Consider the following 24,788-nt stretch of genomic DNA (forward strand, 5'->3'; position numbering starts at 1 on the left):
CGCTTGTACTCTGTTTCTCCCTCTCAAATAAATAAAATAAAATAAATAAATAAAATCTTAAAAAAATTTTAAATGAAATAATTCTAAATACTCACAAACAAAAATCAAATTTACTTTGTGGCCTGATCCACTCTGGACCCCAGGTTATTATTAGCAGTGATAATGCCACAAAATTTTTACTTATTTGTTCAGATTTATTTATTTATTTATTTATTTATTTTTAAAGATTTTATTTATTTATTCATGAAAGACAGAGAGAGAGAGAGAGAGAGAGGGAGGCAGAGGGAGAAGCAGGCTCCCAAGGAGCAGGGAGCCCGATGCGGGACTCGATCCCAGGACCCTGGGATCATGACCTGAGCCGAAGGCAGATGCTTAACCATCTGAGCCACCCAGGCGCCCCCAGATTTATTTATTTATGAGAGAGAGTGTGTAAGAAGGAAGGGACAGAGAAACTTAGTAGGCTCCATGCCCAGTATAGAGCCACACCCAGGTGCCCCATCAGAAAACTTATATATGGGGCATTCCTATACACCAACAAGACAGAAGAGAGACAAATCAAGGAGTCGATCCCATTTACAACTGCATCCAAAACCATAAGATACCTAGGAATAAATCTAACCAAAGAGGCAAAGGATCTGTACTCAGAAAACTATAAAATACTCATGAAAGAAACTGAGGAAGACACAAAGAAATGGAAAAATGTTCCATGCTCATGGATTGGAAGAACAAATATTGTGAAGATATCAATGCTACCTAGAGCAATCTACACATTCAATGCAATCCCCATCAAAATACCATCCACTTTTTTCAAAGAAATGGAACAAATAATCCTAAAATTTGTATGGAACCAGAAGAAACCCCAAATAGCCAGAGGAATATTGAAAAAGAAAAGCAAAGCTGGCGGCATCACAATTCTGTACTTCAAGCTCTATTACAAAGCTGTCATCATCAAGACAGTATGGTACTGGCACAAAAACAGACACATAGATCAATGGAACAGAATCGAGAGCCCAGAAATGGACCCTCAACTCTATGGTCAACTCATCTTTGACAAAGCAGGAAAGAATGTCCAGTGGCAAGAAGACAGTCTCTTCAACAAATGGTGTTGGGAAAATTGGACAGCCACATGCAGAAGAATGAAACTGGACCATTTCCTTACACCACACACAAAAATAGACTCCAAGTGGTTGAAAGACCTAAACGTGAGACAGGAGTCCATCAACATCCTAAAGGAGAACACAGGTAGCAACCTCTTCGACCTCAGCCACAGCAACTTCTTCCTAGAAACATCACCAAAGGCAAGGGAAGCAAGGGCAAACATGAACTATTGGGATTTCCTCAAGATAAAAAGCTTTTGCACAGCAAAAGAAACAGTCCACAAAACCAAAAGACAACCGACAGAATGGGAGAAGATATTTGCAAATGACCTATCAGATAAAGGGCTAGTATCCAAAATCTATAAAGAACTTATCAAACTCAACACCCAAAGAACAAATAATCCAATCAAGAAATGGGCAGAAGACATGAACAGACATTTTTCCAAAGAAGACATCCAAATAGCCAACAGACACATGAAAAAGTGCTCAACATTGCTCGGCATCAGGGAAATCCAAATCAAAACCTCAATGAGATACCACCTCACACCAGTCAGAATGGCCAAAATTAACAAGTAAGGAAACGACAGATGTTGGCGGGGATGTGGAGAAAGGGGAACCCTCCTACACTGTTGGTGGGAATGCAAGCTGGTGCAACCCCTCTGGAAAACAGTATGGAGGTTCCTCAAACAGTTGAAAATAGAGCTACCATACGATCCAGCAATTGCACTACTGGGTATTTACCACAAAGATACAAATGTAGGGATCCAAAGGGGTACGTGCACCCCGATGTTTATAGCAGCAATGTCCACAATAGCCAAACTGTGGAAAGAGCCAAGATGTCCATCGATGGATGAATGGATAAAGAAGATGTGGTATATATACACAATGGAATATTATGCAGCCATTAAAAGGAATGAGATCTTGCCATTTGCAATGACGTGGATGGAACTGGAGGGTGTTATGCTGAGTGAAATAAGTCAATCAGAGAAAGACATGTATCACATGACCTCACTGATATGGGGAATTCTTAATCTCAGGAAACAAACTCAGTGTTGCTGGAGTGGTGGGGGATGGGAGGGATGGGGTGGCTGGGTGATAGACATTGGGGAGGGTATGTGCTATGGTGAGCGCTGTGAATTGTGCAAGACTGTTGAATCACAGATGTGTACTTCGGAAACAAATAATGCAACATATGTTAAGAAAAAAGAAAAAGAAGAAGATAGCAGGAGGGGAAGAATGAAGGGGAGTAAGTCAGAGGGGGAGACGAACCATGAGAGACGATGAACTCTGAAAAACAAACTGAAGGTTCTAGAGGGGAGGAGGGGAGGGGGATGGGTTAGCCTGGTGATGGGTATTAAAGAGGGCACCATCTGCATGGAGCACTGGGTGTTATGCACAAACAATGAATCATGGAACACCACATCAAAAACTAATGATGTAATATATGGTGATTAACATAACAATAATAAAAAACAACTTATATATGGCTCTTATGTATAACACAACACAATTTCAGATGTTCCTTGATTAAATCTTCATACTTGCTAAACTAGTATAACATACAGTACTGACTTTAATGAGAGTATAATACGTTCCTTCAAATAGCTCTTGAAGAATTCCTTCTACACTTGTGAAAAGCCTAACCACACTTCATTAAATCTGCACTTTGATCCCCCAGCAGAACTACTTAATTTATGGAAGCAAAGACTTAACTTTTCACTCAAATGAATTTTATAATAAATGATCATTTGTATGTTTCTAAATTCTTTACTGGATACATGGATCAATGGAACTAAAATAATAATGTTTCACATCAAGATATTTTATAAATGTCATTTTATAAAGGTTTCTCATGGATAGGAAAAGAAACAGGAAACATAAAACTTCCTCGTTTCAAATATCTTTAACTTATTGTGCAATTTCTAATTTTCTTTAGAATCCCTTTTAAGATTCGGCAGAATCTGCTACCAGGGTTGCTTTTTAGATACTTCTAAATTAATCAAATGCTACAAATGAATTCCTTAATCTGGTTTTCCCAAGGAATCTCAGAGGAAAGGTCTAGAAAAGAAGGTAACCTATAACCTGTAATTCTTTCTTTTCCCTTCTCCCTCAACCTCTCATATAGCATTATACTTCTAAAACTGTAATTATTTAAGAAAAACTAATATGGATTAGTTCTCTGAGATTTATGTCCCTATTTGGGATAAAATCAGCAACCAATCACAAACAGAATTCTAAAATTTGAGATTTTAAAGTCCTATAAACTTGGAGAAGTTATGAATTACAGATCAATTCTCAAATTATTCTTCAGGCCATTAATTCAGCAGCCTTCTGAACAATCATCCATTAATACTTATCTTCCCTGCTTCAGAAATGACTTCACTAAAGCATAAAGATCAGAAGTGTTTGCCGTGTTGAACTTTATTAGGTAACCAGTACCACTGTGACAACTTTTCACCTGTGTTTCCCCAATCAAGATCAAGCTATTTCAAATATGGAATTGTTTTCAATTCCTCAGGAACAGGAATAGAGTAAGAGAGGCATCCAGGGCACAAAATTTAATGAAACACTCACTCACAAGCCCATATTTACATGACCCTGAAAGTGCCATTTAAATTCTGTGCCTAGATGTCTTGCTATTCATCCCCTGGCCCTAGCTCTGCTATAATTTCAGTACATTTGGAAAACCTACCTTTTATCTCTCTAATTTCGTAAGTAAAATAGTATTTTTAGGAGTGGTACATTTTATATTTTGATTTAAAAGGACTTAAGAAAGCTTTTAATTCTACATGCATAATACTTCATTAATCACAATCAGTAAGAACACCAAAATGACAATCCCGGTGTGTATACGTGGTGTTCGAGGACACGAGGGACGACACCAAATCTCATTTGCTGATTAACAGAGAAAGTAAACTGCTCAAATTAACTCTAAGCCTTACATGGAATTTTGTACATTTAAAGAACTTCAACTATTAAAACAACAATTGCATAAGCAAAAGAACCATTATTCCAAAATCTGGAAGGATAAAAAAACATTTCCTGGCTGAATTAATTTAAGTAAACAATTTCATCTGCCCAAAGGTTTTTCCCTCTTCTCTTTTTAAATCCTCAACCCAAAAGGAAAAACAAAACAGAATTCTAAATCAAACTTAAAACACTTATTTGAGGATGAGAATGCTTCTAAAATGCAAAGGTAAGTAAATAAAAATCTTAGAATTTTAACTTCTGAAGTAAAAGCACCAATTAAAACATCTCTTTCAATCTTGCTTATTGTTATTCTTACCAGATAAAGGAGGAAGGTGTGCAGCCCTGTTCCAAGCCCAACAGAAGACAAAATTCCTAAGCCTATCCAGTAGGCATACAAAAGAAATTGTTTCTCTATACGTTGCACATACTGAAAAACAAAAAGGATACGTTAAAAAAAAAAAACCCAACAGATTTGTTTAACAAAAATGTGTTATTTATCACCTACAATCAAAATAAAACAAACCAACTAAAATAAGTTTCTAGTAGGAAGAAAGCATTAAGAGTAAAAACCCTTTCAAGAGACCTAATTCTTTTTGTATGTGATGGCAGAGAGGCAAAAAATTAATCTAATTGTAATAAAGCTTGTGTTTAGACCTTTAAAATCCTACTATTGCAAATGACATTTATAGGAAAAATGCAAATTACTAATAAGATAACTATGAGAATAAAAGTTTTAAAGATATCTGAAAGTTACAAAGACTCTAAGAAAGCATTGTAATAAATAGTGGTGAGAGTAGGGCAGTTATTTATATATTTGTGAATGGAATATATTCTTGTTTATTCAAGTAAAAAATGGAATAAAATTATTTTTGTATATTTAAGACCAAAATGATTTTTAAACAAGAGCAAGCTGAATGAAGTCCACTGAGGTATGGACTTGTTGGAGGCATTCCAGACACTAGATTCTAGGCTCTCACACTGGCAAGTAAATTCATCAAGCCAGTTCCTTACAAACTCTTAATGACACGCACAGATTTCTTCAAAATATTTAAAAGAAATGCATTTAAAACTATAAAAACTCTGTGACTAGAGGTTAACTGCTTTAAAAAATAAAATACCACTTTTAGAACCATTTCCTATTAGAATACATTAATGTTTTACTATTTTAACAAAAGTTATTAACAAAATGTCCTATTTTCCTTTCAGTTATGTTGTACTTACAGACTACAGGCAAATGAACTTCTCCCTTTTTATACATATAAAACCTACCTTCAATCTAGGATGAATATATCTGTTTGGATGGATCACAGGAGAGTGTTATAGAAAATATGAAGACTTTGGTGCTGATTAAAGGATTCATGCTATTCTGACTAAACATCATCAGGAAAGTTATGTTTGAATCCTTGAAAATAAAAATGATATATGCCAAATATAAATGCTCAGCAGCCACGAACTGCCACAAGAATATTTTTAATATTTGGTCTTAAAAGAAAGACAGTAAGATATCAGTTATGAGATAAAGTTAAAAAACAAAACCAAGTCTAAAAATGTGGAGGGCAGAAATTTTATCAAACCCACAATAGCTCCATTTTGAAACTGTTTGGGGAGGTACAAGGTACAAGACCAGACAAGCTGCTGAACCTCTTACCTGTTGATGTGCTCCTTCAACATAATACGTAGCTATCAGTACAGCCAGCAGCAGTAAAAAAGACACCACAATGCTTTGACGATGCCATAATCTTAAAAACAATTTAAAAACAAAAATAAATGAAATATCTCACAGGATTTATCACTCCCAAAACAAGTCTTGTTGAAGCATTTAGGTTATTTAGCACAGCTATAGGATCAGTTCTTTTGGGCTGAACTCTTCTATTCTTAAACACGATGGTCTCTTGGGGTACAGAAGGAGGTCAAGAGAAGATACATGGGAATAGAACATCCAATTTCTTATCATAAACCCTACTGTGTAGGCTTTGTCATACCCAAAAGAGAGATTGTGTTTACATCCCAACTTCTCACTGGGAGAGGCGTTATAATATAATGAAAAAAGCACTGGCCTTCAAGTTAGAGGACCTGGGTCAGAGTCCCTAAGTATTGACTTAGAGTGAGACACTTAACCAATCTGATTCTGTTTCTTCTTCAAAATCATTAATACAGTTGACCACAACATGGGTCAGAACTGCGCAGGACTAAATGTGGATTTTTTTACAGTATAGTACTGTAAATGTATTTTCTCTTCCTTATGATTTTCTTAATATTTTCTTCTCCTTAGCTTACTATAAGAATATAGTACATAATATATACACAAAGCTTCTGGTCAAAAGTAGGCTATTAGTAGTTACGTTTTTGAGGAGTCAAAAGATATACACAGATTTTTCAATAGTGTGGGGGTTAGCACCCCCAATCCCTATGTTGTTCAAGGGTCAACTATAATCATATATTTGTTTTACTAGTTTCAAAGAGTTGCTTTAAGGATCAAATGAACTGAAAAATGTTACAAAATGTTTTATAAACTGTAAGTACAATAAAACGTATGCTATTATTAAAGATAATAACTTAAAAAGGCAAGCCCAAAATGATAAGGCATGCAAAAGTTCAACTTGCTCTTTATGATATCTGAAACAGGGCTTATAAGTACTAACTTAAAGATATAACACATTTCCATGGCAAAGTCCTTTTTCATTGGCTCAAATTATCAGTAAAAGTGCCACGTATTCTGAACCCTGTCCTAAACAATCAGTATCTAATGTACACAGGCCCAATTTCCCCTAGAGGTAAAGCCAGGAAAAAAAAAATCTCATCTCCTATGTTCTCCTTTGCATAAAAGATTCAATGTGAGACAGGGGTCAACTGTAATAATACTGTAATAATCCAGTTAGCAAATAGCAATATGTTCCCCTAATCTACTTTTCTCCAAACTACAGAAAGGAAAATAAACATGTTAATTAATTCATTTTGAAAGAGCAGTTGGTAGAGTAGGAGAATGTTAAAGATTTCTAAAATTAGTAAATAAGGTTTATATAAAAGGTAATGGAAGACTCTTTACTTTGAGGTCCATTCCTTCAAGATTACTAGGATTTCCAGAGAAAAATACTGCAAGGTAATGAGTGGCTGTCTCCATAGGACAATATTCTGCCTTTCTTCCCGATCCCTCCTCTTCTTTTCATTCATTGAAGAGGGGTCTGAAAAACATTAGTGCAGAAATTTAAACAGAATGTTCACTTTTTCCAATCACTTTCAAAACGTATCTACTTTTCCATCCCACATCTGAAGGATACTTGCATATTAACCTCAAAAAACAAACAATGTGTTCACATGATAAGTCTTAGACAGGCTAGGTGATTCTGCTCTAATCTGAGAACTATTTTTGCAATTATTTTACTGTCAGGACACAAGTTTCCTTTCTTGTATGCTACTGGGATACTAAGTTAGCCCACCTTCTATGAAGGGCAATTATTATCATATCACAGAACAAAGTGATTTACAGTTCAAAATAGGAAGGCAAACTATTTGGTTCCAAATCTTGGCTACAAGTTATGTGACCTTGGGCAAGTTAGTTAACCTTTCTGTCACAGTTCTCCCTTCTCTAAAATGAAGATGAAAATAGTACTTACTTTTTTAGGGTCACTGCAAAGATTAAATGAGTTAATTATGTAAAGCTTTCAGAAGAGTGACACTAAATAACTGTGTAAGTGTACAATTAAGGTCATTATGAAAATTACAAATGCATATACCCTATAACCCAATAATCCCATTTCTAAGAATGATTAGGTATGAGGTGAAATGTCTCTTGTACAAGTTTATTCAACACAATGTTACTTGTCTAAGCAAAAGATTATAAACAACTTAAATGTTAACAGCAGAAAACAGAGCAGTGATTAAAAGTATGGTATACTCAGACAATGGGATACTAAGCAGCCATAACGAAGAAGTTCTTCATGTACAATTAAAGCACAATCACTAGGAAATATTAAGCCAAAAAAAAAAACCCCAAAAAAACCACAGTATAGGAGAGTAAATGTGTCATACTAACATTAATTTTAAATTCCAAGGGGGTGGGCAGCAGGGGAAGAATATATGAATGTACATGCTTTTTGAAAGAAAGGAAAGAAAAAAATAACATGCAAAAGCTGCTAAGATGAAGAGACTATATGACATATGCATGCCTATCTCTGAATCCTGAAACTCTTGGTGAAATGATATAAAATTTATCAATAATCAGAGTAACCAAAAGTCAGATAAGTGCTGCAAAATGTGTTCTGCAAGGCAATGTAGTGATCAAGACAAAGAGAAACTACTATTTCAGATAGCTTGCACTTCTTCCAATATAAGAGAATGTCTATGATATCACCATGCTAGAGTATTATTTGCAATATGTTTGAGATGCCAAACAATTTAGAAGTCAAAAAGAAAGCTATTACAATTAACAGAAGTGGAAAATCTTTCATTGTCCTTTAAACACATTAAGGAAAGTTCCTACTTGAACCATCTATGTAAATAAAAGCTGTAATTTTCAGGGCTTTTTTTTTTGGTAAATATATGAATAAGAGTCAAATATACTGAAATTTACCACAAATTCCAAATTTGGTGAAAATATATATTTGTCACAAATGAAAAATTTTAAATAAACCCACAATGATCACATTCTTTTTTTGATATTTGTGTATTTAGGACTAGTGTAGTAAGTAACTTTATAATTTACCTCTAAAGTTACAAAATAGCATGATAAAACAGCACCAAACAATACCAAATAAATACTTACCACACCGTAAGATTAACAAATAATAATCTTGTACCTAGAACACTGCTGATGTGACTGTGACTAGGCTGCTTCTGCTATCACTATCAAAATTCACCATACAGGCGCTGGCCCATAATTTCATTTACTATGAGGAGTAAACAAAAGATAATTACAGTACTCGCCCCTTATCTGTAGGGGACATGTTCCAAGACCCCCAGTGGATGCCTGAAGCCATAGACAGTACTGAATCCTATATATAATATGTTTTTTCCTATATCTATATAGCTGTGATAAAGTTTAATTTATAAATGAGGCAGCAAGATTGACAGTGGTAATTAATAATAAAACAATTATAAAAACAGACTGTAAGTTAAGTGAATGTAACTCTCAAAGTGTCTTACTGTACTGTCCTTCTTGAGATTACGTGATATGATAAAATGCCTATGTAATGAGATGAAGTTAAGTGAATGATGTGGGCACTGTGACCTGGCATTAGGCTATTACTACCATTCTGAAAAACAGACCATTCTGTTCCTGGACTGCAGTTGGCCACGGGTAACTGAAACCATGGAAAAAGAAAATGCAGACAAGGGGCAGGGGGGACTTCTGTAATCTTATATAAGACATACAAGAATCTTATTTTCTTATTAACAAAAGACAGTAAATATTAGATATATTTCTATTTTACCCCAATGAAAAGGATATCATTTAAACCTGCACATCTTCTCCGTCCAAGCCACCATAATTTACCTGTGAAGTTTCCATTATATTGTTCCTTGTTCATTGCTACACGTCTCTGGTCACAATTTTTTCCATTCTCTGCCATTTCATAGATAGTAACTCTGGAGGAGCTAATAAAGCAAAATAAAATCCAAAGACATGTTACATATTCTGCTTTGCATTTATGACTGAATAAAACTGAGAAACAACATGGTAGTAATATTCTGCATGCTATTTGAATAATGTGTCTACACTTTCATCTTCTCTTTTATAATCAAGATATGAATAATTTGTATAGAAACTCTAACAGAAGTAGTAAAAATATAAAAGCCATGTAGTTCTAAACCTTTTTCAGTCATTCTAGTGATCTTCCAGATTAAAATTTGGAGGCAATTTGTCTACTGCAGAAGGATATAAAATACTAGCACCTTCAAATATTAATAAGCTATAATATCTTAAGTTTTTTGGGGGTGGGGGGAAGGGCAGAGGGAGAGAGAGAATCTATTTTTTTTTTAAAGACTTTTTTGTCAGAGAGAGAGAGAGAGAACACAAGCAGGGGGAGTGGCAGGCAGAAGGAGAAGGAGGCTCCCCACTGAGCAAGGAGCCAATGTGGGACTTAATCCCAGGACCCCAGGATCATGACCTGAGCTGAAGGCAGATGCTTAACCAACTGAGCCACCCAAGTGCACCGAGAGAGAGAATCTTAAGCAGGCTCCACGCCCAGCATGGAGCCCAATATGGAACTCAATCTCACAACCCTGAGATCATGACCGGAGACAAATGTCGGATGCTTAACTGACTGAGCCACCCAGGTGCCCCTAAAGTTTTTCTGAGTCATAATCTAATATTATACACACTACTCAAATTTTACCAATCTTTCACCATTCTTTTAGCATTATTAGAAAAAAATGGATTATACTACCAAACATGTCAAAAATGTTGATACAGATCGAAGACCAATTTTATTTAGGAAAAAATTTTACTGAAAAAAAAATAAAAATTATAAATGTCTAAGATATGTAAATGTACTCTTAATATCATGCTTCATATTACATGTATAGGTATAAATTTTTACTTTAAATCCCTGTATTACAACATATAAACTGTGCTGACATAATTATTCTATACAAAAACACCAGACTGCCTATAACTGTTATCATTCTTTCAGGTGTTAGTAAAGCAAATTTCTACTCAAGAAGCACAGTACTTCAGGGAGCCTGGCTGGCTCCTGATTTCAGCTCAGGTCATGATCTCAGGGTGCTAGGACTGAGATGATTCTCTCTCTCCCTCTGCCCCTCCTCCCAATGCTCGCTCGATCTCTCCCTCTCTCTCAAATAAATTTTTTTTTAAGATTTTATTTATTTATTTGACAAAGAGAGACACAGCGAAAGAGGGAACACAAGCAGGGGGAGTGGGAGAAGGAGAAGCAGGCTTCCCAAGGAGCAGGGAGCCCGATGTCGGGCTCGATCCCAGGACCCTGGGATCATGACCTGAGCCGAAGGCAGACGCTTACTGTCTGAGCCACCCAGGCGCCCCTCAAATAAATAAATCTTAAAAAAAAAAAAAAAAAAAAAGGAAAGGAAAAGCACAGTACTTTGATCAAGTCTGCAACGCAGTCCTTAATACACTCTGAACGTGCCAGGAATCCTGCTAGACCTATATTCAGCTGATTACAATATGATATGGTCATGGATTTAGTCTTCCTATAGTTCGTTAGTTGGAACTATTTTATTCCTTAACTAAAATTTTAACTATAATTACCACTTGCAAAATACATGCTTTGTAAAGGAAAATAAGTGAAAGACTATATGTAAAAAGACTGAGCAAAGAGCATACATTCATCACTTCAACAGAAGGTGTCTTCTTTAGACACAATTCATTTGTGGACACCTTTGTTTTCTTGCATCATTTCTCAATAAGCAAATAAACAGATCAAGAAATAAAGTATAGGTTTCCATTAGCACAGATGGATAGCCTGGAGTAGATGATTATTAAGATTTAAAGTCTGAAAATCTTGATTTGCATCCCAGATTTGTCACTAACTAGTGGTGTGATCTTAAGCAAATCTCTTTTTTCTTCTAGATCTTTTCTTTTGTTTACTTGTTGTTTTTGTTTTTTTTAGATTTTATTTTTAAGTAATCTCTACATCCAACATGGGGCTCATACTCACAACCCCAAGATCAAGAGTCACATGCTCTACCAACTGAGCCAGCCAGGCACCCACAGATCTTGATTTTCTGATCTACAAAGTGAGAACAAATTATCACTGTCACAGGATTGTAAGGATGAAAGAGTGAGTGTATGTGTGTGTGTTGGGGCATGCATGTGTATAACCACATCAAAAGGGTAGGAGGTATATGAAGCAGTAAACTGCCTACACTAGAGAAACTACTTCACTAGTATATGCCTCACTGCTACCATTTCAATGATGTTAGTGTCTTTCATTCAGTGCTTATTTAAAAAATTCTGGAGTCTTGTACCAGGCTCTGAAGACATAAATATGAGTAACACAAGGTCCTTGTCCTCCAAAGGGTTCTTTCCTCTGACAGGGAAGCCAGATGAGCACAGGACTTCACTTAAAATGAAATAGATATATAGTATCTAACTTAGTGGGAAGAAAACAGGTTTTGGAATCTAACAGAACTGGCTTCAAACTCAAACTTCTATGAGCTTGGACAAATTTCTAAATCTCTCTAAACATCAGTTTCTTTAACCTATAAAATAGAGATAACATGACACATATCAAAGGGTTGCTATGAAGATCAAACAAGGTAATGTATACAAAATACTAATAGAGGCGCCTGTGTGGTTCAGTCGGTTAAGCGTCTGCCTTCAGCTTGGGTCATGATCCCAGGGTCCTGGGATCGAGCCCCACATGGGGCTCCCTGCTCCCTCTCCCACTCCCCCTGCTTGTGTTCCCTCTCTTGCTGTCTCTCTCTCTCTCTCTCTCTCTCTCTCTCTCTCTCTCTCTCGTCAAATAAATAAATAAATAAATCTTAAAAAATAAAATAAAATAAAATACTAACATATTATCTCACCTTTCATATGAACTCAATATATATACTAGCTGTAATGATGAGGAAGAAAATACAGGAGCAAGTGTGGGAGCTCAGAGTACAGTACATTCAGAAGAGTTCATAAAAGCTGGAAATTTGATTCTGCAAACTTAAGTCATACTTATGTGAAGATGTTTTCAAAAGATATAGTCCAAGCAATTACAAAAAAAGATAAATGAAGTTATTTTGTGAAAATCTCTAAAACCAGAGCATCACAATAGGTTCATAAAATGTAAATGTTCTCCACAAATCATGCTTTCTGGGCTTTATTAATAAAATTAACTGAGGATATTGAAGTGGACCATATAATAAAGGAGTGCAGGATTTCCTATCTTCTAATCATTTAACTAGAAGCCATATTTAAGTTCTGTAAAAACTTAAAACTGGTACATTCATATTAAGCCAAATTCTGTAGGCAATTTTTTTTCAGAGATGAACAGCCTATTTACCTATATCACAATAAATAAAATGTAATTAATTTGTGGCAAAAACATGAACAAGTCACAAAGGGGCATGTGTATTATGAAGAAAAAATTCTAAAACTTGTCCCTCTGCAAAACACTGTGATAACTGACATTTCCCCAGGCTTACTCTTTTCCGTAGTATCATCTTTAAGAGAAAAAACTTTTGGGTGCCTGAGTGGCTCAGCCGGTTGTCTGCCTTTGGCTCAGGTCATGATCCCAGGGTCCTGGGATCAAGTCCCGCATGAGGTTCCTTGCTCAGCAGGGAACCTGCTTCTCCCTCTCCCTCTGCCTGCCCCTCTCTCTGCTTGTACTCTGTCTCTGTCAAATAAATAAAATCTTAAAAAAAAAATTCATGTACTTAAAAAAAAAAAAAGATAATTTTTATCCAAAATGACTTTAGTCCATTTGAGTCCTTACATATAACAATGGTATTATGAAATTGTTTGAAGATGTTTTTAAAGATATTGCAACAGGAATTTTCATCTGAGCAAACAATGTGTTCTTACACAATATGTTAAAAAAGAAAACAGCTTACTGACATTTCCTACTCAAAAAATTCTCTGGAAAACAAAATAGTCTGGAATTTTGTTTTGTAAGAAATAACCAAGGGAACTAGGTTATTTTCTTTTAATCAGTCTACTTCTTACAAACAAAATAAGTTCACAAAACAAAATAAGTTCACAGTTTTGAAAAACTTTTGCCATTCCCAAAAGAACTATAAATATAAAGCCAAACATGCAAAGAATCACTTGTGTTCTAAATAGTTAAGCTTATAAAAGCATCAAAACTTTTTTGCATTTTAACCATTTTTGAAAATATTTTACACTATTCCTTATCTTTTAAAACTCCCTTGAAAACACCCTCATTTCCTTCGTCCTCGTCTTCCTCAATCACATATACACTTTGCAAAACTGGAATGTCCCTGGAACAACCTGCATCCTTATGGTCTGTCTGACCAGGTAAATGTAACTGGAGATAAACCACCCAACTGCACAGCTACTTTAAATTCATGCACTCTCTCCTCTCTGAAAGTAAATAATGTCTTTAAAAAAATTTTTTTGGAAATTTGTTATGAAACAATGACAGTCAGATTCCTAGGCGTGGGGATAAATCCAAAGTATTCCTAGCTTATTTAAAGGACTGAAATCTCCTCGAACAGGAATCTAGCACATATTCCTGACATCCAGTGGAACTTACTTGCAGTGAGAGTTGTAATATCAATTTTAATAGCATGCAACTAAGTTAAGTTTTATTTTTAAGAACGAAACTGTTGGGCGCCTGGGTGGCTCAGATGGTTAAGCGTCTGCCTTCGGCTCAGGTCATGGTCCCGGGGTCCTGGGATCAAGTCCCGCATCGGGCTCCCTGCTCCTTGGGAGTCTGCCTCTCCCTCTGCTTCTCTCTCTCTCTCTCTCTCTCTCTCTCTCTCTCTCTCTCCCCCCCTCTGTCTCTCATGAATGAATGAATAAAATCTTTAAAAAAAAAAAAGAATGAAACTGTTAAACTCCATAGGTCTGTGGATAGGATTAGAAGACAGAAACAGGAAAGAAGCATAACTCAAACATCAAATAATAATTTTCATTGTGAAAACATATCTAGATACAAGGAATGCTTTAAAAGGTTGCAACTAGCAGTTTTTAAACACAGCTGAAGCATTCAAAATGAAAGCCTGATATTAAGACGTGTGGGGTCTTTTGTTTCTGGCAGAAGTGCTGAGAAAATACTGCCAAAATCAGCTCACAAAGGTTCTTTGTAGGTTGTACATCCACTGCTAAGACTATAATATTTCATTCATTTTAAACATTAGCTACACTTGTAACGCAAAAACAATGTGAAACTAAATTACTTTGAGTTCCCTAAAATAACACAGAAAACATTTATGGATGACATGAAAAAACAACTCCCAGAGTAATATCAATTAGTGGAGAATTTAACAAGATGAAAAGGAAAAGAGGAGTGATGAAGCCATTTGCTCTAATTTTCTTGGCCACTGTATTCCAAAGTAAAATGAACACACTTCCTTTAAAAAAAAATCATTTATTCAAATGATTCTACTTTCTCATAAAAATATTAACTCAGCTTTCTCAATAATGCACACTGTTCTTCATACAAGTCATGCAAAGACAGCCAACTTGAATATTTCTTGCTTTCAGAAGTGTGTATACTTAGACTATTTAGTACATTCATTCACAGACTACTTCAAAACAGCTGTAGATTTTTCTAAAACTATTAAGATTAAGAAATTGCAATTTATTATTGGAAACTTAATAAATAATCTAAGCAAACAGTAATAAATATATTTTGACCAGTGAGGCTTTCATATAGTTTTCCACTTGTGCAGGGGTAAAAAGCCAAAGGTAATTCATACACCATGCACAGTATCAGTGACTATAGGATCATCTGACTGTAAGAGCCAGAGATTATCACATGGTTGGGCGGTGTAAAAGTATGTTCTCTGAAAATTCATTATTTGAGTAAGAATATATGAAAAAAAAAAAGTCCTTGAATCTTTTTGAATTTTTTAAAAAGATGTATTTACTTATTTTAGAGGGAGGGGGAGGGGGAGGTGCAGAGAGAGAGGGAAAGAATCCTCAAGCAGCCTTTCCACTAAACACAGAGCCCAACATGGGGCTCGATGTGGGGCTCAATCCCAGGACCCTGAGATTGTGACCTGAGCCAAAATCAAGAGCCAGACACTTCACCAACTGAGCCATCAGGTGCCCCTCTTTTTGAACTTTCTAAAGTCTTGAGGAATTAGACAACTTAAAACCTCAAGTTAGGATACAATTTAAACGCATTCAAAATCGCAATGTAGGGGCGCCTGGGTGGCTCAGTTGTTAAGCGTCTGCCTTCGGCTAGGGTCATGATCCCAGGGTCCTGCGATCAAGCCCGGTGTCGGGCTCCCTGCTCAGCGGGAAGCCTGCTACTCCCTCTCCCACTCCCCCTGCTTGTGTTCCCTCTCTCACTGTGTCTCTGGCTGTGTCTCTCTGTCAAATAAATAAATAAAATCTTAAAAAAAAAAATCGCAATGTAACTCCCAATAATGGTTTAGTGGGTTATGAGGGTATATATTTCTGGCCTAAACTGTCCCTCAACTTAACTTAGTGAAGTGTAAAATACATTACACAGTCTTCTAAAATTGTTGAAAAGGCCATTGCTCCAGATCTAATTTTTAATTAGATGAAATTTTAAGTAAAAATCCCTATTTTAAAAAGATACAACCTGGAGGACATTTTAGGGACCCCCCCTTTTTGAGAGTTTCACAGATTTGGGGGGAATGTTTATCTCTCATTTTATCTATATAAAATATGATTCTATGTTCTTTTGGGCAAAAACATGACTTTATTTTAATAGAGAAAATATGTAACTTGTAAAATTACAGCTTGAAAAATCTCATTTCTCCTTCTCTCTCAATCTACTAACCGTTCAATCAGTTTTTCATAACCAATGCAATCTCAGCAAAACATATTCACCAAAAAGATGGGGAAGTAATGTCAAGAATTGAAACAGTAAAAGGAGTAACATTCCAAAGTTGGGAGATTCAGCTGTGAGCCCTTGGGAATGTTACTCCACATTTCTGAATCTCTCTTTCTGCATCCAATTATCAGGCACATAAAGTAAATTATGGCCATAATTTTCTTTCTATTCTAATAGTCTAAGAATTCTACCTAGCCCAAGGTTAAGGTTTGGATTTATGCCACAATAACTACTCTGTATAGTGATTAATAGTTTACATACAGACTTGCTAAACTGATACTAACAACCCTTTGTAGGGAACAGTTATTTTAATCCTTACCTTCTACAAATGAGAAATTCAAGGGCTGGATGGGCCCTAAATTGCAATTCAGCAGCATATAAATGGCAAAGTGAGAGTTCCACCTCCCGTTTCCACATCCAAATTCAATGTTTTTTCTACTACACAAAACAGTCTAGTGAGAGTCCTTTCAATTCTCACCAGGGAATTCCGGAGTCACAGAAAAAATAAAATGATAATAAAATAGTTCCAGGGGCGCCTGGGTGGCTCAGTTGGTTAAGCAGCTGCCTTCAGCTCAGGTCATAATCCCAGGGTCCTGGGATCAAGCCCCGCATCAGGCTCCCTGCTCGGCGGGGAGCCTGCTTCTCCCTCTCCCTCTGCCTGCCTACTTGTTCTCTCTCTGTATCTCTCTGCCAAATAAATAAACAAAATCTTAAAAAATAAAATAAAATAAAATAAAATAAAATAGTTCCAAAAGTTTACCATGTTCTAGTATTTCTAAACATTTCCCATCAGTAGGATTAAGAGAACACTCCTCTTTGTTGATTCTCACGAACAGACAAATAATGGGACTGTCATTAAAATTGATGACTTCACCTTTGCTTCTTTCAGTCATTTCTTTGTGGGTTTTTACTGTTTGTGTATTTCTGACAAAATTTCAAATTCAGATTGCTTAACAGACTCCCTACTTTAACTGCCCCTAAATACCTGGGGAATATAAACTAGCCCATACAAGTCATTAATAAGAGAATAAGTTAAATCACAGAATATTTGCAAATGCCAAAGGTACACATTTCAGATTATTTAAATCAAAATAAAGGACTTCATACAGATAATTCTAAGCTTTATGATCTATGAAACAGATTTTTTTTATTATCCACAGTTTGGAAAAATACTAGAACTTGCTATATGTTATCCATCCACTGAAATGGTAGTAGTGTTCCCACTACACCCATTAAGATGGGTAAATGGAAATAACTGTTGGTATTTTTTGGTCATTTAACATTAAAGAGACCAGAATGACCTACAGTATTTTCTACATTGAACTGTCATTCTTTGCCAACTTTAAAGGGTATTTTGGGTTTTTTTCTCTTAAGTATTAAATAGCTTCCTGAAAATAATCATTTAGGGACCTCCACTTCTATCTTAAGAAAATTAGAACCTACTGAGTAGATAAAGTATGGTGTCATTATGTGTAACAATGAATTCTTAGCATCCAAATGGCTTCAAGATAGGGTTTTATAAAATAATAAACTAAAATACTGCACATGGAAAAATGCAAATTAAACTTTTCAGTAACATTTACTATGTGATGTCAGGTACATCTACTAGGAAGTTGGAGGGTTCCTTCCTCTCCATAAAAACTGGACCCTGGATTGGACATATTCTTTGAGAAATCACTGGTTTCACAACGGGAAGAGGCAGTCTCCATGGTCCCCTCTAACCCGCCAAAAAAATAAGTAAACTACACACCAGATCCAGAGAGACTGAATGGTCTAAGAGGTAGGTGGTTGTGAGGCATGGTGGGAAAAGAAGAAAACCTGAGCAGTAGGAAGGAAACTGATAGGAGCAACCGGCACCTGAGAGGGCTCAAGCTACCCTGAGAAAAGATTCTGAGAGCAACATCCCTGTAGGAAGACTGAATTGGAGGTGGAAAGCTGTATTAGTGACTTCTCCTTTAGGCAAAAACCCATGAAGAAAAACAGAATGTCACCTCAAAATATGCCACTTTGGCATACTGATTACTCTGAATTAAAGGCACTTTTAAGAAATGGCACTCTGTTTCTTAAAACGGACACTCTGACTCTCCTTTTTCTTCCTGAAAGCAAGAAATAAAACTCTCATGTAAAAGGTACCCTCCCTGTACCAGGAAGAAGGAAGACATTCTTATCACCAGAGATGGGAACTTGGGGCTGATAAATCTGTACAAACAAACTTTGTTAAATTAACCCTTACCTTCCTAGTTATTTCTTCACCATTTACTACCTCTAGATCAAACTTCCTTGTCTCGTCAATTCTTTATGAATTTATTGTTTCTTGGTCTAAAAGGTATAAAAGCGTCCTGCTCTGGTCACTTCTTGGGGTCTTCATTCTCTTGAAGGTTCCCATTTACATGTGAAAAAAAATAATAAAGTTTGTATGCTTTTCTCCTATTAGTATGTCTTATCTTAATTAAACTGTCCTATCAGTTTAATTCCCAGGTCCAGCAGGAGATCCAAACAGGTAGAGAATATTCCCTCTGCTATAACCACAAGGGCCACTAATGTAGTCCCAAGTCAGAGCTGCCTTTCTAGCTCTCATCAGAAGTAGAAGTAAACCCTCTTTGTAAATTAGGTCTGCTGGACTCCAACAGAATAAGATCAATCAATAAACTCACAAAAGTTCCAGCAAACAAGCCATTATCAATATAGACCCCTCCAATTGGCCCCACCAATCCCCTACCTCTTCAGGACAAGAACCACAGATATCAGAGATTCAAGTACAAATTAAGTATATTATAGAATAGCTATGTATAAAATGTTTACAGAACAAAGGATGCAATTACAAAGATGAACACACAATAAAAACTATCACACCTGAACAGATTTGAAGGAAAGAAAAACAAATGGAACTTCTAGAAGTAATAACTGTTGAAATTAAAAGCCAATGGATGGATTAAATGCATGGATCAAACACAGATGAAGTGAGCTGGATGAGCTATCCAGGGAATTTATTAAGAATGCAGCAGGGCGCCTGGGTGGCTCAGATGGTTAAGCGTCTGCCTTCAGCTCAGGTCATGATCCCGGGGTCCTGGGATCGAGTCCTGCATCGGGCTCCCTGCTCCTTGGGAGCCTGCTTCTCCCTCTGCCTCTCTCTCTCTTTCTCTGTCTCTCATGAATAAATAAATAAAATCTTAAAAAAAAAGAACGCAGCAAAGGTAAGATGGAAAATATAAGCAAATAGACACAGAGGACAGAATGAGAACGTCTATTATTTCTTTAATTGCAATCCCAGAAGAATATAAGGAATGGGAGAAATGTAAATTCAAAAAGATAAAGACCTAAAATTTCCAAAAATGAGTCCATCAATCTAGGAAGTAAAATATAACCCAAGTAGAACAAATAAAAATAAATCCTATCCAGAAATACTGCGACCAAATTGCAGAACACTAAAGTAAAGAGGTCTTGATCTTTTTTTTTTTTAAAGATTTTATTTATTTGACAGAGACACAGCGACAGAGGGAACACAAGCAGGGGGGGTGGGAGAGGGAGAAGCAGGCTTCCCGCTGAGCAGGGAGCCCAATGCGGGGCTCGATCCCAGGATCCTAGGATCATGACCTGAGCTGAAGGCAGACGCTTAACAACTGAGCCACCCAGGCACCCCAAGAGGTCTTGACCTTGAAAGAAGCCGGAAAGAAAGGACACATCGCTAAAAATGGAAGAACAGTGGTGTGCCTGAGTGGCTCAGATGGCGAAGTGTCTGCCTTCAGCCCAGGTCATGATCTCTGGGTCCTGGGATTGAGCCCCGCAATCAGGCTTCCTTCTCAGCAGGGAGTCTGCTTCTCCCTCTGCCACTCCCCTGGCTTGTGCTCTCTCTGTCTTTCTCTCAAATGAATAAATAAAATCTTTAAAAATAAATAAAAAATAGGATGCCTGGGTGGCTCAGTTGTTAAGCATCTGCCTTTGGCTCAGGTCATGATCCCAGGGTCCTGGAATCGAGCCCCACATAGGGCTCCCTGCTCAGCAGGAAGCCTGCTTCTCCCTCTCCCACTTCCCCTGCTTGTGTTCCCTCTCTCACTGTGCCTCTCTCTGTCAGATAAATAAATAAAATCTTTAAAAAGAAAAAAATCAATCAATAAATAAAAATAAATAAAAAAAAGGAAGAATAGTTAGAATAGAATGAAAGCAGAATTCTCAACAGCAACAATAAAAGCCAAAAAACAATGGAATAATATCAGAGTTTTGAGATAAAACAGCTAGTCTACAATTGTGTGCCCAATAAAATAGAGACAATAGTAAGCAATAAATAAGGGTATTTAACCAAGTATTGTAAAAAAAAAAAATAAAAGTGTCTGTGACGATAATTTTAAAAAGAAATGAAATGTGGATAATGACATATAAATTTGGAAGAGAAAGATGAGAGCTAACTTGTCCTAAAGCTGGGGAGCTTCAAAATAGTACTTGATAGAAAAAAGTCCAAATAGTTCAAATATGTCAATAATCAAAATAAACATAAACAGATTAAACTTATCACTTTGAAAAGGTTGCAAATTGTTATTTTTAAAAAATCCATGCTTGAAAGGCTGAAAATAAGACAAAAGACAAAAGTCATTATTAGGGACAGAGAACATAATGATAAAAGGTTTCACTCAGCAGGAAGAAATAACAATTCTAAATCTGAAAGCAATAATACAATATAGCATCAAAATTTATAACGTAAAAATTGTTAAAAATACACAGAGCAATGGATAAATCCAACACTGTACTGGGAGATTTCAAAACAACTGTTACTGATATTTCAAGCAAACAAAAATGATATTAAGCAAAGATAAAAGATTTTAACAACACAATTAAGAAATAAAATGTAGGGGGCACTGGGTGGCTCAGCTGGTTAAACATCTGCCTTTGGCTCAGGTCATGATGCCAGGGTCCTGGGATAGGGTCCTGGGATAGAGTCCCGCATCCGGCTCCCTGCTCAGAGGGGAGTCTGCTTCTCCCTCTGCCCCTCCCCCAAATTCGTGTGCAAGCACTCTCTCTCTCAAAAATAAATAAATAATATCTTTGAAAAAAAGAGAAAATTTCCTTAAAAAAAAGAAATAAAATGTAGGAATAGATTTAGCATCTGACATTTAGAGAATACAAATTTTTTCATAAGCCATTTATCATGATTAAGCCAAGAAACCAGTCTTAACATATTCCAAAGAATGGGCATCATAGACCACATTCCCTGATAACTCAGAAATTATGGCAAACAAGAGGCACCTGGGTGTCTCAGTCAGTTCAGTGGCTGCCTTTGGCTCAGGTCATGATCCCGGGGGTCCTGGGATTGAGCCCCATGTCCTCCCTGTTCAGTGGGGAGCCTGCTTCTCCCTCAGAATCTGCCCCTCCCCCTGCTCACATGCTCTTGCACGCACTTGCTCTCTCTCTCAAATAAATAAAATCTTTAAAAAAAAATTATGTCAAGGGCGCCTGAGTGGCTCAGTCGTTAAGCGTCTGCCTTCGGCTAGGGTCATGATCCCAGGGTCCTGGGATGGAGCCCCACATCGGGCTCCCTGCTCAGCAGGAAGCCTGCTTCTCCCTCTCCCACTCCCCCTGCTTGTGTTCCTGCTCTCGCTTTCTCTGCCTCTGTCAAATAAATAAATAAATCTTTAAAAAAAATATTATGTCAAACTTTAGTAACAAAAATATAACATTTGCACATACTTAGAAGTTAATGCACACAGTTTTAAATAACTCATGGGTCAAAATAAGAGAAAACTGAAAAATGCTCAGAACTACTAGAACTAATAAATGACTTTACCAAGGGCACAGGATAAAAGGTCAAACCAATACTCTATTAAATACCTGGAATAAACAATTAGAAAATTAAATTTTAGAAATTTCATTTACAACAGCATCTGAAAACATAAAATACTTGAGGTAAGTTTGACAACATACATAAAAGACCTGTTCTAAAAAAATAAGGAAAGAAATTGCAGAGAGCCTAAATACATGGGGAAATATACCATGTTCATTATTTGAAAGACTTGATATCGTTATTATGACAATTTCCCTCAAACTGATATACAGGTTTAATACAATCTCAGTCAAAACTCATGCAAACTCTTTTTTTTAAAGATTTTATTTTAAAGAGACAGCGAGAGAGCGCTGCATGAGCAGGGGGAGGGGCAGAGGGAGAAGGAGAGGGAGAGGCAGACTCCCCACTGAGTGCAGAGCATGCTCACTGGATGATGCTCACTGGATCCCAGGACCCTGAGATCATGACCTCAGCAGAAGTCAGATGCTTAACCAACTGAGCCACCCAGGCGCCTCTTAAGCAAGCTTTTTAAAAAATCAAAAGTGACAAGTGGATTCAAATTTATATGGAAATGCAAAGAACTTAGAATAGCTAAAACAATCTGGATAAAGAACAAAGTTGTAAGGCTTGCACACCTGATTTCAAGATTTATTATAAAGCTAGAGTAATGATAATCTGGTTCTGGCAAAAGGACAGATATAGATCAGTGGAACAGAATATAGAATACATAATTAGACCCACATATAGTGGGTCAATTAATTTTCAACAAAGGTAGAAAGCAATTCAATGGTGAAAGGAAAGTCTTTTCAACAAATAGTACTAGAATAACTGAATATTCATATGAAAAAGTGAACATCAACCCTTCTTTCTCAAATTCAACAACTGATTTGAAATGGATCATAGATCTAAATGTAAGAACTAATACTATAAAGCTTCTAGGAAAAAAAGGAGAAAATCTTTGCAATCTTGGAGTAGACAAAGTGTTTCTTAGGATTTAAAAAGCATGAGCCATAAAAGAGAAAATTGATAAACTGGACTTTACCAAGTTTAAAAACTTTTGCACTTTGAAACACTGTTAAGAAAACCAAAAAGGTAAGCTACAGGAGAGAAAATACTTGCAAGATACATGTATCTGACAGAGTTCTTGTGTCCAAAGTCTCTCTCTCTCTCTCTCCACACATATAGTAATAAAGAATGAAGGTGTTTTGTACAGGTATGGAAATAGAGAAAGCAACCAAGAAACAGAACAGAGGGCATTTCAAAAGATTCTTGTGTTTTTTGGAACTCTTTATGGCAAGATAGAGCAGCGGGGAAAGGAGAGATTATTCAAATTGGTTATCCATATAAGAAAAGAAAATTTGGATTACTACTTTGAACCATGCACAAAATTCCATTCCAAATGGATTAAAGATTTAAAAGTCAAAAAGCAGAACTTTTAGAAGAAAATATAAATACTTTTTGCCTTGGGATAGGAAATGATTTAAGACACAGAAAAAAGAGCTGTCCATAAAGGAAAAGACTAATAAATAAAACACTGAAATTAAAACTTAAATTCATTACAAGATATCTTAAGTGAAAAGATAAACCAGAGAAACACATAACTGAAAAGGACTAAACAGGCAGCTTATATAAAGAATTTACAATACTAAGAAAAAGACAACCCTACAAAAGTAAAACAGGCAAAAGACAAAGAGGTATTACAGAGCAGAGGAAATATATATGGCCAATAATGAAGATACCTACTTGATCTCACTTACAATCAAAAAATAAAGATCACAATGAGATACCATTTTTATCCAGTATGCTTTACTATATAACAATTTAGCTCCAAAATTTAGTGACTTAAAAAAAATCATTTAGTATTTCTCATGATTCTGTGAGTTAGGCCAGGCAATTCTGGTCGGGGCTAGGTTGGCTCTTGAGCCAGGCAAGTCTCAGATGGGATGCCTCATGTAAGGTCCCCTAACCCCAGGTTAGTCTGGCCTTTTTTCACACGTGGGCTCAGGGTTCTGAAGAGCCACAAGAGAAGACAGGCCCCAATGTGCAAGTTTTTCAAGTCTCTGCTTATGTCACACTTGCTAATGTCCTCTTGGTCAAAGCGAGTCACAGAGTCAAGGAGTGGAGTAACAATAAATCACATTACAAAGGGGTATGCATACAATGATGAGAATTTGTGACCATTTTGCAATTCAACACTCAATTTTATAATCCACCACATCATTCTTTACATGGATTCTTTCAGCAGAAATTAAGACAACAGCAAAGTTAGGAAGACAACTTGTAAAAAGCTGAATACTGGTATACTCTTGCTAGCAATTCTATGCCTAAACATATAGCCAAAAGAACCTCTTGCACATGTGAAGAGTTGATATGTACAATAATATTTTTAGCAACACCAGTCTTAATAGCAAAAGCTCTAACAACTCAAATGTCCATTGTCAGAAGAACAAATAAATAAAGTGGCATACAATTATACAATGAAATTTTATATAG

General features: G+C 36.3%; 1 protein-coding gene across 5 annotated transcripts in view; it reads right to left on the bottom strand.

Moving 5' to 3' along the window:
* VMP1 (vacuole membrane protein 1) overlaps positions 1-24,788 on the bottom strand; it is a 139,429-nt gene that overhangs the window by 108,051 nt on the left and 6,590 nt on the right. For 4 of the 5 annotated variants that reach the window (XM_073879545.1, XM_073879544.1, XM_025851556.2 and 1 more), the window contains exons 2-5: positions 9,559-9,659; positions 7,114-7,249; positions 5,716-5,806; positions 4,384-4,494 (exon numbers count right to left, since the gene is read on the bottom strand). In XM_073879545.1, the coding sequence (XP_073735646.1) occupies positions 4,384-4,494; positions 5,716-5,806; positions 7,114-7,249; positions 9,559-9,634 (414 nt within the window). In that variant the 5' untranslated portion in view covers positions 9,635-9,659. Of the gene's footprint in view, positions 1-4,383; positions 4,495-5,715; positions 5,807-7,113; positions 7,250-9,558; positions 9,660-18,755; positions 18,891-24,788 lie in introns of those variants that run through there. The other variant, XM_025851558.2, reaches the window with a different exon arrangement.

This window comes from Callorhinus ursinus, unplaced genomic scaffold (assembly GCF_003265705.2).
Source record: "Callorhinus ursinus isolate GAN/ISIS: 27379988/994484 unplaced genomic scaffold, GSC_fseal_2.0 scaffold34, whole genome shotgun sequence".
NCBI lineage: Eukaryota > Metazoa > Chordata > Mammalia > Carnivora > Otariidae > Callorhinus > Callorhinus ursinus.